At 40.3% G+C, this 15,834-nt stretch overlaps 1 protein-coding gene across 3 annotated transcripts in view; it reads left to right on the top strand.

Annotated features, from left to right (window-relative positions):
• The window catches only part of MARCHF1 (membrane associated ring-CH-type finger 1), a 137,743-nt gene that overhangs the window by 108,677 nt on the left and 13,232 nt on the right, over positions 1–15,834 (top strand). For all 3 annotated transcript variants that reach the window (NM_001193149.1, XM_059887662.1, XM_059887663.1), the window contains exon 3: positions 15,084–15,231. In NM_001193149.1, the coding sequence (NP_001180078.1) occupies positions 15,084–15,231 (148 nt within the window). The remainder of the gene's footprint in view (positions 1–15,083; positions 15,232–15,834) is intronic.

A 15,834-nucleotide genomic window follows, 5' to 3' on the forward strand; every position in this document is an offset into this window, starting at 1 on the left:
TCCAATCTGACCAGATCCCGCAATTCCTGATCTGTGTCTTCAAAAACCTCATGGTCACCAGCAGTGCTCCTACCCACATAGATCAGAGGCACAGCTATGACAAAGACTCACTTTCAGGTCACTGGCTCCTGAGGCAGGCAGTCAAGAGAGTGACTTCTAGCCTGAGAGACATTCCTGGAACTAGAGTTCTGTGTCACTCCCAAACGTGATCCTATAACTTTCTAGAACGGTTTGCCTAGTCTAGCAAGACTAAGTGCTACATACAGGGAGTCTAAGTAAAAGTACACAGTAACAGCATGGATCACAAGACCCTTGAAAGTCTATGATCCAACTAATTAGGTTAGTAGTTCTAATTCTCTAGGCAATTACAAAATGGTCAAAGAGACCTGGAAAAAGTGACCAGGACCGAAGGGAAAGTTCGGTCCACACACTTTGCCCGTCTCTGGCTGCTCCCCTCGCAGGGACACTGGGTGTCTCTTGGCATTGGCAGGTCGGTATAAAGCCCTGACAAGGCGCCCCTTTTGAGGCTGCCTTCAGTCATTTCAAGGCACTGCAAAACCACAAAGCAGGGCTCATCACATGCTTTGCACAGGATGTGTCATTCATTCACACAAGCATACCGTGGAGTTAGTAAAGTAAAGCAGAAAACATGAATACTGAGAAAGCAGAGAGGCTAGAGTTCTGAGTGATCTTACCTTGTCCTGAGGATCCCGGATGAGCCCCCAAGATGATAGTTTACAATGAACGATGTCAGATTCATGATCTCAGAAGAAGATTTAGCTTTGGGACCAGGGACCAGGTTTGGTCATTCAAGAGCTCTTGTGTAGCAGAGTTTTATTAAAGGGACAGAGAAAAGTTCTGACACAGACATTAGAAGGGGGACAGAGAATGCCCTCCTAGCTAGTCTTCAGATCAGATCAGATCAGTTGCTCAGTCATGTCTGACTCTTTGCGACCCCATGAATCACAGCACATCAGGCCTCCCTGTCCATCACCAACTTCCGGAATTCACCCAGACTCACGTCCATCGAGTCAGCGATGCCATCCAGCCATCTCATCCTCTGTTTTCCCCTTCTCCTCCTGCCCCCAATCCCTCCCAGCATCAGAGTCTTTGCCAATGAGTCAACTCTTCGCATGAGGTGGCCAAAGTACTGGAGTTTCAGCTTCAGCATCATTCATTCCAAAGAAATCCCAGGGCTGATCTCCTTCAGAATGGATTGGTTGGATCTCCTTGCAGTCCAAGGGACTCTCAAGAGTCTTCTCCAACACCACAGTTCAAAAGCATCAATTCTTTGGTGCTCAGCCTTCTTCACAGTCAACTCTCACATCCATACATGACCACAGGAAAAATCATGGCCTTGACTCGACGAACGTTTGTTGGCAAAGTAATGTCTCTGCTTTTGAATATGCTATCTAGGTTGTTCATAACTTTCCTTCCAAGGAGTAAGCGTCTTTTAATTTCATGGCTGCAGTCACCATCTGTAGTGATTTTGGAGCCCAGAAAAATAAAGTCTGACACTGTTTCCACGTTTCCCCATCTATTTCCCATGAAGTGGTGGGACCGGATGCCATGATCTTCGTTTTCTGAATGTTGAGCTTTAAGCCAACTTTTTCACTCTCCACTTTCACTTTCATCAAGAGGCTTTTGAGTTCCTCTTCACTTTCTGCCATAAGGGTGGTGTCATCTGCATATCTGAGGTTATTGATATTTCTCCCAGCAATCTTGATTCCAGTTTGTGTTTCTTCCAGTCCAGCGTTTCTCATGATGTACTCTGCATATAAGTTAAATAAACAGAGTGACAATATACAGCCTTGACATACTCCTTTTCCTATTCGGAACCAGTCTGTTGTTCCATGTCCAGTTCTAACTATTGCTTCCTGACCTGCATACAAATTTATCAAGAGGCAGATCAGGCGGTCTGGTATTCCCATCTCTTGAAGAATTTTCCACAGTTTATTGTGATCCACACAGTCAAAGGCTTTGGCATAGTCAATAAAGCAGAAATAGATGTTTTTCTGGAACTCTCTTGCTTTTTCTATGATCCAGCGGATGTTGGCAATTTGATCTCTGGTTCCTCTGCCTTTTCTAAAACCAGCTTGAACATGAGGAAGTTCACGGTTCACATATTGCTGAAGCCTGGCTTGGAGAATTTTGAGCATTATTTTACTAGCATGTTAGATGAGTGCAATTGTGCTGTAGTTTGAGCATTCTTTGGCATTGCCTTTCTTTGGCATTGGAATGAAAACTGACCTTTTCCAGTCCTGTGGCCACTGCTGAGTTTTCCAAATTTGCTGGCATATTGAGTGCAGCACTTTCACAGCATCATCTTTCTAGCTAGTCTTATCAAGGCCTTATATACTTTTTCAGACCCACTCCCACATCATAGATTTTAAATTAACAAGATTAGGATGAACAATAAAAAGATCTTACCAGACCCACTTCCATAATATGCATTTTAAGATGACAGGATTACTCAGAAGGTTCTTGTTGAGAAACATATCCTCGAGCAAGATACATTGTTATATTGAATAAGACAAAGTAATGTAGTAAAGAACGTTTGTCCTTTTCTCCTTGAGAGCCCCAGACCCCTTTCTCCTTATCAAGAGCTCCGGACCCCTTTCTCCTTCTCAGGAATGCTGGACTTCTCATCAACCTACCTAGGAATTGACTCTCTCAGGACCATGCATGAAAGATCAATCAGTTGAGTCACTCAGTCATGTCTGACTCTTTGTGATCCCATGGACTGCAGCACACCAGGCTTCCCTGTCCATCACCAACTCCTGAAGCTTGCTCAAATCCATGTCCATTGAGTCAGTGATGCCATCCAACCATCTCATCTGTCATCCCTTTCTTCTCCTGCCTTCAATCTTTCCCAGCATCATGGTCTTTTCCAATGAGTCAGTTCTTCCCATCAGGCAGCCAAAGTATTGGAGTTTCAGCTTCAGCATCAGTCCATCCAGTGAATATTCAGGACTGATTTCCTTCACGGTTGACTGGTTTGATCTCCTTGCATTCCAAGGGACTCTCAAGAGTTTTCTCCAACACCACAGTTCAAAAGCATTGATTCTTCAGCTCTCAGCTTTCTTTATAGTCCAACTCTCACATCCATACATGACTACTGCAAAAACCGTAGCTTTGACTAGATGGACCTCTGTCAGCAAGGTAATGTCTCTGCTTTTTAATATGCTGTCTAGGTTGGTCATAACTTTTTTTCCAAGGAGCAAGCCTCTATTAATTTCATGGCTGTAGTCACCATCTGCAGTGATTTTGGAGCCCAAGAAAATAAAGTCTCTCACTGTTTCCATTGTTTCCCCATCTATTTGCCATGAAGTGATGGGACTGGATGCCATGATCTTCGATTTTTGAATGTTGGTTTTAAGCCAACTTTTGCACTCTCCTCTTTCATCAAGAAGCTCTTTAGTTCTTCACTTTCTGCCATAAGAGTGGTGTCATCTGCGTATCTGAGGTTATTTATATTTCTCCCAGCAATCTTAATTCCAGTTTGTGTTTCATCCAGCCCAGCATTTCTCATGAGGTATTCTGCATATAAGTTAAATAAGCAGAGTGACAATAATACAGCCTTGACGTACTCTTTTCCCAATTTGGAACCAGTCTGTTGTTCTGTGTCCAGTTCTAATAATTGTTTCTTGACCTGCATACAGATTTCTCAGGAGACAGGTCAGGTGGTCTGGTATTCACATCTCTTGAAGAATTGTCCACAGTTAATTGTGATCCACACAGTCAAAGGCTTTGGCATAATCAATAAAGCAGAAGCAGATGTTTTTCTGGAATTCTCTTGCCTATGATCCAACAGATGTTGGCAATTTGATCTCTAGTTTCTCTGCCTTTTCTAAATTCAGCTTGAACATCTGGAAGTTCAGAGTTCACATACTGTTGAAGCCTGGCTTTGAGAATTTTGAGCATTACTTTGCTAGCATGTGAGATGAGTGCAATTGTGCACTAGTTTGAACATTCTTTGCCATTGCCCTTTGGGATTGGAATGGAAACTGATCTTTTCCAGGTCAGTGACCCCAAGGAACAGTGACCCCACAAGAAACTGAAGAGTGTCCAGGAGTCTCTGGAGGGGGTGTGGGTTCCCTGTAGCCTGCTGCAGGGTCGGGGGCACTGAGTATAGCAGTGCATGCACAGGACCTTTTGAAGGAGATCGCCATTACCTTCATTACCTCCACCATAGTTTGGTCTCAGATCAAACAATGGGGAGAGAACACAGCTCCACCCATCAGCAGACAATTGGATTAAAGATTTACTGAGAATGGCCCTGCCCATCAGAAGAAGACCCAGTTTCCCCCTCAGTCAATCTCTCCCATCAGGAAGCTTCCATAAGCCTCTTATCCTTCTCCATTAGAGGGCAAACAGAATGAAACCCACAATCGCAGAATCACCTGAAGGCCAGGTGAAACACCAACTGCAAATATTTCATTTCTAATAGTAAAAGATAAACTGAAGCTTATTTAAAGTTTTAAGAATTCATTTGAACAAAATTTCATTTGAATTGGGCAGCACCACACAGGAAGTGGTTAGGAGACGCCACCCACAGGAGCTGCAGAAGAGAGTGCAGAAGCCAAGCAAGAAGACTAGGGACTGTCTCATGGTTAAAGCCAAGCTTGCTGATTGGGATTAGTCATCCTTAAGTTTCTATTTTCCAACTTTGAGGCATTTAGAGGCTTAGATTCTGGTTAGTTTACTTGGGCACTGGAGCACTGAACCACCTCAGCCAAAGGGCCTCCTTTGATTAATGTAGCAGTGACCAAGTTCCATGCTGATGGTGATGTGCCTGAAGAATCTCTTTAAAAACCACTGGCCCCTGGATGAAGAAGAAGGTCCTACTATATAGCACTGAGAACCATATTCAATAGCCTATGATAAACCATAATAGAAAAGAATATTTTTAAAAGAATATATATATATATATATGTGCATAACTGAATCACTTTGCTATATAACAGATATTACATTGTAAATCAACTATACTTCAATTTTTAAAAAACAACTAAAAATTAAAAAAAAAAAAGAACCACTGTCCTAGACCAAGGGAGCTTCCTGGAATTGGTCAGTCTTTTAGCCCCAGACTTCCTCCGAGTTGCAGACTGTCAGGCACAATGTGTCACACTGGGTGTGCTGTTGGTGGTGGTGGTGCTTGGTTGCTAAGTTGGGTCTGACTCTTTTGTGACCCCATGGACTGTAGTCTGCCAGGCACCTCTGTCCAAGGGATTTGCCAGACAAGAATACTGAAGTTGATTGCCATTTCCTTTCCAAGGGATCTTCCTGACCCAGGGATTGAACTCACATCTCCTGCATTGGCAGGCAGATTGTTTACCTACCACTGAGCCAGGAGGGAAGCCAACTGGGCGTGTAGATAATGTAACAAATTAAACCTGCTGTTCCGATGCTTTATCGGGTCTTCAGGTCTTCGTCATGTCTGGTCGCGGCAAAGGCGGAAAGGGTCTGGGCAAAGGAGGCGCTAAGCGCCACCGCAAAAAAAATAAATAAATAAATAAATAAACCTGCTGTTCCAAATATTATTTTCATTCGGGTGTGGTAAAACTTCACCATAACAGGATAAGCAGGGTCGGAAATTTTTAAAGAGCTAAAATGTGCCTTTGCACTTAGTCTGGGTTGCTGAAATAACCGAGAAGAGCCTGCCAGCAGCTGGTGGGGACTCTGGAATCTCTGGGGACCCTGGAAAATCACCTTGGAACCAGGAACTTGGGGGGCCCACGCCCTCTGGTGGTGGCTTTTGCTTTATCATGACATAGACGCTGAAATTCTGGCTCCTATTGCCCTTAGGAAACTTGAAAAAAGCACAGGGCTGTGTCAAGGAAGAAAAAAAAAAATGGACTTAGTAAAGTAGCCCCCATCTCGTGTATGTAGATATCACACAAATAAGCTGCCCTTATTTTTCACTGGTGCAAAATTTTTAAAAACATTCTTTTTTTTTTTTTTGATTTTTTTCTTTTTCCTTTTTTTTCTCTAATTTTATTTTATTTTTAAACTTTACATAATTGTATTAGATTTGCCAAATATCAAAATGAATCCGCCACAGGTATACATGTGTTCCCCATCCCGAACCCTCCTCCCTCCTCCCTCCCCATACCATCCCTCTGGGCCGTCCCAGTGCACCAGCCCCAAGCATCCAGCATCATGCATCGAACCTGGACTGGCAACTCGTTTCCTACATGATATTTTACATGTTTCATTGCCATTCTCCCAAATCTTCCCACCCTCTCCCTCTCCCACAGAGTCCATAAGACTGTTCTATACATCAGTGTCTCTTTTGCTGTCTCGTACACCGGGTTATTGTTACCATCTTTCTAAATTCCATATATATGCGTTAGTATACTGTATTTATGTTTTTCCTTCTGGCTTACTTCACTCTGTATAATAGGCTCCAGTTTCATCCACCTCATTAGAACTGATTCAAATGTATTCTTTTTAATGGCTGAGTAATACTCCATTGTGTATATGTACCACTGCTTTCTTATCCATTCATCTGCTGATGGACATCTAGGTTGCTTCCATGTCTTGGCTATTATAAACAGTGCTGCGATGAACATTGGGGTACATGTGTCTCTTTCCCTTCTGGTTTCCTCAGTGTGTATGCCCAGCAGTGGGGTTGCTGGATCATAAGGCAGTTCTATTTCCAGTTTTTTAAGGAATCTCCACACTGTTCTCCATAGTGGCTGTACTAGTTTGCATTCCCACCAACAGTGTAAGAGGGTTCCCTTTTCTCCACACCCTCTCCAGCATTTATTATTTGTAGACTTTTGGATCGCAGCCATTCTGACTGGTGTGAAATGGTACCTCATAGTGGTTTTGATTTGCATTTCTCTGATAATGAGTGATGTTGAGCATCTTTTCATGTGTTTGTTAGCCATCTGTATGTCTTCTTTGGAGAAATGTCTATTTAGTTCTTTGGCCCATTTTTTGATTGGGTCGTTTATTTTTCTGGAGTTGAGCTGTAGGAGTTGCTTGTATATTTTTGAGATTAGTTGTTTGTCGGTTGCTTCATTTGCTATTATTTTCTCCCATTCTGAAGGCTGTCTTTTCACCTTGCTAATAGTTTCCTTTGATGTGCAGAAGCTTTTAAGGTTAATTAGGTCCCATTTGTTTATTTTTGCTTTTATTTCCAATATTCTGGGAGGTGGGTCATAGAGGATCCTGCTGTGATGTATGTCGGAGAGTGTTTTGCCTATGTTCTCCTCTAGGAGTTTTATAGTTTCTGGTCTTACGTTTAGATCTTTAATCCATTTTGAGTTTATTTTTGTGTATGGTGTTAGAAAGTGGTCCAGTTTCATTCTTTTACAAGTGGTTGACCAGATTTCCCAGCACCACTTGTTAAAGAGATTGTCTTTAATCCATTGTATATTCTTGCCTCCTTTGTCGAAGACAAGGTGTCCATATGTGCGTGGATTTATCTCTGGGCTTTCTATTTTATTCCATTGATCAATATTTCTGTCTTTGTGCCAGTACCATACTGTCTTGATAACTGTGGCTTTGTAGTAGAGCCTGAAGTCAGGTAGGTTGATTCCTCCAGTTCCATTCTTCTTTCTCAAGATCGCTTTGGCTATTCGAGGTTTTTTGTATTTCCATACAAATTGTGAAATTATTTGTTCTAGCTCTGTGAAGAATACTGTTGGTAGCTTGATAGGGATTGCGTTGAATCTATAAATTGCTTTGGGTAGTATACTCATTTTCACTATATTGATTCTTCCAATCCATGAACATGGTATATTTCTCCATCTATTAGTGTCCTCTTTGATTTCTTTCACCAGTGTTTTATAGTTTTCTATATATAGGTCTTTAGTTTCTTTAGGTAGATATATTCCTAAGTATTTTATTCTTTCCGTTGCAATGGTGAATGGAATTGTTTCCTTAATTTCTCTTTCTGTTTTCTCATTATTAGTGTATAGGAATGCAAGGGATTTCTGTGTGTTGATTTTATATCCTGCAACTTTACTATAGTCATTGATTAGTTCTAGTAATTTTCTGGTGGACTCTTTAGGGTTTTCTATGTAGAGGATCATGTCATCTGCAAATAGTGAGAGTTTTACTTCTTCTTTTCCAATTTGGATTCCTTTTATTTCTTTTTCTGCTCTGATTGCTGTGGCCAAAACTTCCAAAACTATGTTGAATAGTAATGGTGAAAGTGGGCACCCTTGTCTTGTTCCTGACTTTAGAGGAAATGCTTTCAATTTTTCACCATTGAGGATAATGTTTGCTGTGGGTTTGTCATATATAGCTTTTATTATGTTGAGGTATGTTCCTTCTATTCCTGCTTTCTGGAGAGTTTTTATCATAAATGGATGTTGAATTTTGTCAAAGTCTTTCTCTGCATCTATTGAGATAATCATATGGTTTTTATTTTTCAATTTGTTAATGTGGTGTATTACATTGATTGATTTGCGGATATTGAAGAATCCTTGCATCCCTGGGATAAAGCCCACTTGATCATGGTGTATGATCTTTTTAATGTGTTGTTGGATTCTGATTGCTAGAATTTTGTTAAGGATTTTTGCATCTATGTTCATCAGTGATATTGGCCTGTAGTTTTCTTTTTTTGTGGGATCTTTGTCAGGTTTTGGTATTAGGATGATGGTGGCCTCATAGAATGAGTTTGGAAGTTTACCTTCCTCTGCAATTTTCTGGAAGAGTTTGAGCAGGATAGGTGTTAGCTCTTCTCTAAATTTTTGGTAGAATTCAGCTGTGAAGCCGTCTGGACTGGGGCTTTTGTTTGCTGGAAGATTTTTGATTACAGTTTCAATTTCCATGCTTGTGATGGGTCTGTTAAGATTTTCTATTTCTTCCTGGTCCAGTTTTGGAAAGTTGTATTTTTCTAAGAATTTGTCCATTTCTTCCACGTTGTCCATTTTATTGGCATATAATTGTTGATAGTAGTCTCTTATGATCCTTTGTATTTCTGTGTTGTCTGTTGTGATCTCTCCATTTTCGTTTCTAATTTTGTTGATTTGATTTTTCTCCCTTTGTTTCTTGATGAGTCTGGCTAATGGTTTGTCAATTTTATTTATCCTTTCAAAGAACCAGCTTTTGGTTTTGTCGATTTTTGCTATGGTCTCTTTTGTTTCTTTTGCATTTATTTCTGCTCTAATTTTTAAGATTTCTTTCCTTCTACTAACCCTGGGGTTCTTCATTTCTTCCTTTTCTAGTTGCTTTAGGTGTAGAGTTAGGTTATTTATTTGACTTTTTTCTTGTTTCTTGAGGTGTGCCTGTATTGCTATGAACTTTCCCCTTAGGACTGCTTTTACCGTGTCCCACAGGTTTTGGGTTGTTGTGTTTTCATTTTCATTCGTTTCTATGCAAATTTTGATTTCTTTTTTGATTTCTTCTGTGATTTGTTGGTTATTCAGCAGCATGTTGTTCAGCCTCCATATGTTGGAATTTTTAATAGTTTTTCTCCTGTAATTGAGATCTAATCTTACTGCATTGTGGTCAGAAAAAATGCTTGGAATGATTTCTATTTTTTTGAATTTACCAAGGCTAGCTTTATGGCCCAGGATGTGATCTATCCTGGAGAAGGTTCCATGTGCGCTTGAGAAAAAGGTGAAATTCATTGTTTTGGGATGAAATGACCTATAGATATCAATTAGGTCTAACTGGTCTATTGTATCGTTTAAAGTTTGTCTTTCCTTGTTAATTTTCTGTTTAGTTGATCTATCCATAGGTGTAAGTGGGGTATTAAAGTCTCCCACTATTATTGTGTTATTGTTAATTTCTCCTTTCATACTTGTTAGCATTTGTCTTACGTACTGTGGTGCTCCCGTGTTGGGTGCATATATATTTATAATTGTTATATCTTCTTCTTGGATTGATCCTTTGATCATTATGTAGTGACCTTCTTTGTCTCTTTTCACAGCCTTTGTTTTAAAGTCTATTTTATCTGATATGAGTATTGCTACTCCTGCTTTCTTTTGGTCCCTATTTGCATGGAAAATCTTTTTCCAGCCCTTCACTTTCAGTCTGTATGTGTCCCCTGTTTTGAGGTGGGTCTCTTGTAGACAACATATGTAGGGGTCTTGTTTTTGTATCCATTCAGCCAGTCTTTGTCTTTTGGTTGGGGCATTCAACCCATTTACATTTAAGGTAATTACTGATAAGTATGTTCCCGTTGCCATTTACTTTATTGTTTTGGGTTTGAGTTTATACACTGTTTTTGTGTTTCCTGTCTAGAGAATATCCTTTAGTATTTGTTGGAGAGCTGGTTTGGTAAAAACATTCTTATTAGGCAGTGTGTGTGTGTGTGTGTGTGTGTGTGTGTGTGTGTTTAATTTATATGTTAGGACAGAATGAAAATACAAGTAATTTAAATTAGAAAACGCTCGGTTTCATGTCGCTAAAACAAACGGAAAATTTTACAGAAACCGTGTCTGCATCAATTTAGACTCCAATTTGGAAATCTTTTCAGAATAATCTAATTGTGTATTTCTACGTTGAATAAAGGAGTTCTGTTCAATTCTTTCTGTCGTTGAAGGCTCTGGATAAGGGACCAAAGGCTAAGGACAGTAAAACAGGTGCCAGAGACCCAGGGATCCTATAAAGGGAAGCGAGGTCTGAGGCGCTAAGACTGCGCAGCTGGTTTTGCAGGTGAAGTAAAGTGCATGGACCCAAGAGAGCAGGGACTTGCTGGGAAAGAGCCCTGGGCACTTGAGAGAATATGCGGGCTCCCCTCCCGTCTGTTTCTGGTCACTTCCACCAGCTCCCCTGAGACCCCCTGGAGAGACGTGTCTCCTTAAAACTGAGCACCGAGAGGACGCCTCTTAATCTTCTAGGGTGGGGCGGGGACGTGGGTCCCACACTGGACATGTGATCTGTGGGCATAAACACACAAATCTTATTAAATTGGGAGGGGGAGCTCTGATGCTATGTGCATTTGTGCATATTAGCCCTCTGCTGTCAAATCTTTTGTGAACTGGTATTGAATTTCAGCTTCTTAAATAATAAATTAGTATTTGCCCTTTCCTGACAAGTTTGTTAACATAAGATTTCTGTCCTTGCCTTCTTGATCCACTTCTCACTGTGGCGGCTTGCAAAACGTATTCAGTCCAAATATATATACTTGAAAATTCAAAGATGTGGATGGATGAACATTTCATGAAATGGATTAAATTTCTGTTGATGCCTTGAGCTGGGTACCGCATGCAGTGACGTGACCGTCAGGAAGAGGGCGCCATGGTATCGCGTTTAGTCGTGTGCTGTCTGGAGAATTCCTGGGTGGTCGCTGTGAGGATTTATAAAGGAAAATATAATAGCAGTGTTTGATGGTCCTTTTACACTCCACTTCTCCTTAAAACGCTGCTGAGATTAGGAAGTGACAGCTTCAGAGCTACTATTGTCTAGAACTAAAAGGAGTTTGGTTTATACCTGTCAGCCCTCTGATGTTTTTCTATTGAGGCTGATTAGTTTTGAAGAATGCTTTTCAACCACTTCATCAAAACGCTCCTTAGATTAAAAAAAGACCCACTTTTTAAGCGTTTCCCACCTCCCCCCCCCCCTCCACTCAAAGCCAACTTTACAACGGAAGGTTGATTTGTTATGAATATTTTGTTACTGAAGGTATTGGAACACTTGAAACATTTAAGGAAATTTGAACATATAAAGCTGCCCTTGTGCACCATCCCGCACTTCTTATCTTTTTATATTAAATACTGAGGTAATCCAAGAAATAGTTATTAAATCACGAAATGCTGTTCCCAAATGAATAACGTTCTAGTCCATAATCACACAGTATTTAGATTAATATCACAATAAATCAATAAAATAACACAATGAAATTTCAAAAACAATCTTTCACACCTGTGATGTGAAGTTATGATAAAAAGACCTGAAATCTTCTCATTTCAATGCTGATTAATTAAAAATAGATTCTATAGATAGATTGAAGCATTTAGATTTCCCCTAGTTTCATTACTAAGATTTCTCCATTACTTACTTAGAATAATAAAGAAAATATAGTTTGATGAGGAGTCCAAGATTAGGTTAACTGGCTCTAACAGACCCTGAATGGGAAACGCTGTGATGACTAACTGGCCAGTAAGAGAGGAATGGGCTTCCCAGCTGGCTGAGTGGTAAAGAATCTGCCTGAGATGCAGAAGACTTTGGTTCAGTCCCTGGCTTGGGAAGATTCCCCTAGAGAAGGAAATGGCAACTCACTCCAGTATTCTTGCCTGGAAAATCCCATGGACAGAGGAGCCTGGCAGGCTACAGTCCATGTGGTCACAAACATATGGTCATATGACATTGATGTTCAGAGACTGGAAGGGAAGTCAGGAGGTTTCATTTGCTTCTGTCAGGAATTGCACTTGACAGTGAGGAGCAGGATCCTGAGAAGTAGTGGCTCAGACAGGACTTTATTTCCCTCACATATGCGTGGCAGCCAGAGGTGAGCTGTGGCTGATGGGCTGAGGTCTCTCTAATTCTCAAGAGTTTTTCTCAAGGTTGCAAAATGACTATTAGGACTTCTATCATTAATTGGGAATTCCAGGCAGCAAAGAAAAGAAAATGTAGGAGAAAGGGGCAATTCCTGTGTCAGGAGGGCAAAAACTCAGCATCCCAGTAGATAGCCACTCACCTCTCACTCATAGGAAACAGTCCATGTCACCTCTGCCAGGAAGGTGGGAAAGCAGCTTTACCTACCTAGCATGGTGCCAGCCCTCGCGGGCTTAGTCTGTTCGTAAAGGAAAAGGAGAGGATCGTGTCTCCCCACCTCTCTCTGCCTCTTAGGGGGATGAGTCACCTGGGCCTGGAGAGACTGAGGCTCACTCGTGTCTCAGAGCTGGTGGCAGATTCAGGGCTTTATGGGGCTTTATGATATGCAAGGTGGGCCGGGCAAGGAGTGTGACTGTGAAGGTCTAAGGATTCTGCTTTAGGAAGAGTATAATAAATAAAAAATGTAAGGATTCATAGCAGCACTATTTGCAATAGCCAAGATATGAAAACAACCTAAATGCCCATCAACAGAAAGATGAATAAAGATGTGACATAAATATATATATACATATATATATATGGAAATATTCTGTATACATGGAATACTGCTCAGCCATAAAAAGAATGTAATAATGCCATTTGCCGTAACATAAATGGAACTAGAGTTATCATACTAAGTGAAGTCAGAGAAAGATAAATACCATATGATATCACTTATATGTAGTATCTAAAAAATGATACAAATGAACCTATTTACAAAACAGAAATAGACTCATAGACATAGAAATTAATTTTATAGTTACCAAAGAGGAAAGAGGAGGCGAGAATAAATTAGGAGTTTTGGAGTAATATATACACACTACTATATATACAATAAATAATCAACAAGGACTTACTGTATAGCACAGGGAACTATACTCAATATTTTATAATAACCTATAATAGGAAGAATCTGAAAAAGAATATATATTAAATATATATAATATTATGCATATATATATATATCTGAATTAGTTTGCTTATATCTAACACAACAATGTAAATCAACTATACTTCAATTTTTTAAAAAACAATGCAAACAATCATGAGTTGCTAAAAAATAAATAAAATAAAATAAAAAATCATGGTCTAATAAGATCATAATGATTTGATTTTCCTATAGAAATATGTGAAGAAAAGTAAAGATCAAATCCTAACATGGTAATGAAGTGATACTGTAACTGTCAAGGCATTAAATGTTGTTTGATAGTAAAAATGTCATCTGATGGCCTGTTACTTCAAAATAAATCATGGACATGTTCCTTCATATATGCCTTGACTTCCTTCCTGCTATAAAAGTGGCAGCCCTCCCCCTCTCACTGACTAAGAAACGGCCCTCGACTTTCTGAGGGGTGCGCCTCAGGGACAGCAACTGTGACAATGGTGGCAGCAGAAAAGCAAGACTGTGCTGAAAGGGGCTGCAGCTGATTTTCTTCCATTGCTTGGAGGATAAAATTTGTCTTCTAGGAGGAGAGTTGTGACAGATGTTGACTCTCTCATAGATAAAATTCAGCCATTCAAATACTTGGTAAATTTACACACTTAAGAATGCAACATTCACATGCATTAATATATGATATTTGCTTTTCTCTTTCTAACTTACTTCCCTTTGTATAACAGACTCTAGGTCCACGTTAGGTCCAAATGACCCAAATGACTCTAGGTCCAAATGACCCAATTTAGTTCCCTGTTATGGCTGAGTAATATTTCATTGTATAGATGTACCACATCTTTTTTATCCATTAATTTGTCTGTGGACATTTAGCTTGCTTCCATATCCTGGACATTGTAAACAGTGCTACAGTGAATATTGGGGTATATGTGGAATCTAGAAGAAAGGAACAGATAAGCCCACATGCAGGGCAGGAATGGAGACCCAGACGCACAGACTGGAGCTGTGGGCATGGTGGCAGGGTGGGGTGGATTGGGAGATTGGAACTAGCACATATACGCTACTGTGTGTCAAACAGCTAGTGGAGAGCTGCTATGCACCACAGGGAGCTCAAGTCAGGGCTCCATGATGACCCACAGGGGTGGGATGAGACACGGAAGGGGGAGAGAGGTCCCAGAGGAAGGCGATCAATGTGTACATACAACTGATGCACTTCCTTGTGCAGCAGAAACTAACAACATTGTGAAGCAACTATACTCCAATTTAAAAAAGAGAGTGCAACACCGTGTCAGGGTATGTACTATCTAAGGGGAGACTATGTATGACTGCTTATAACCTAGGGCCACAGAAAAGTAATATAGGAACTTGAGCTGAAATGTTTTTGAAAATTGTATAATATTAAAATTGTCCCCTTCCTGTTACAGAAAAGGAAACTACAAGGAACTACTTATTTGGAGAATAGGAAAATATTTTTGGTTTTGTTTTACTATGTACTTTTTAAGTTATAACTCCACAGTTTATGATTGTAGATCTTTTCAAACATGAAGATTTGTTTGAATATTTTAGTGTCATCTAAAATGGCAACTATGTAATGGTTTCTCTCCATTCATGACCTAGGCCTGGGATACAAATGGGGAGCAAAATTTCCTGGTTGGAGATTCAATTGTGTGTAATTGGTTTGTGATTGCAGTGGGAGAAATTGCAGATGACCACAAGCGAAAGGAGGAAAATCTTCTGCTCTGTCACTTTCCACGTCATTGCCATCACCTGCGTGGTCTGGTCCTTGTATGTGCTGATAGATCGGACGGCAGAGGAGATCAAGCAGGGTAATGATAACGGTAAGAGTCTGTCTCCTTTCTCTTTCTGGCTTGAATCCTGGGACATCACCCAAGGATGTGCAGTGGAGCTGTTTCCCAGAGCACCTGTGCATAGCAGCACCTGTACCGGCAGCTGAGTCTCCTCCAGCTCCCTAACTGATGAATACTCTGACCGTAAAGCACTGACCAAAGTAAGATTTATCAAGTCCACCTTATCAGGGGAGAAATCCATAGATGCCACACACCACTTTAAGCTATTCAGGAGCTCATAAAGATCAGATTCTGCCCTGTGTGAAAAGACAAACAACTGTAAAAATAGAATGTTTTTCCTTTTATTTAATTCAATCTACTCATGGCTTCTTGTAACACACGAATAAGAGGGCAGTTAGTAGAGACTGTGTTACAGCCCATTAATTAGCACACTATAATCTTATAGAGTGGGTTAACACTACAGTTTGACATTTTTACCACACTAAGTTTGATAGTGAAGGATGATATCAAGTCTGAAGAAAGATGTTTTAAAATCATTGCAGCATAGTCTAACATTTTAAATGGTTAGGTCGTTCAAAACAGGAGCAGAAATAACTTGCTTATCTTCACCTGTGAAGGGACCCAGTTCTGTTT

This window comes from Bos taurus, chromosome 6 (genome assembly GCF_002263795.3).
Source record: "Bos taurus isolate L1 Dominette 01449 registration number 42190680 breed Hereford chromosome 6, ARS-UCD2.0, whole genome shotgun sequence".
Classification (NCBI taxonomy): domain Eukaryota; kingdom Metazoa; phylum Chordata; class Mammalia; order Artiodactyla; family Bovidae; genus Bos; species Bos taurus.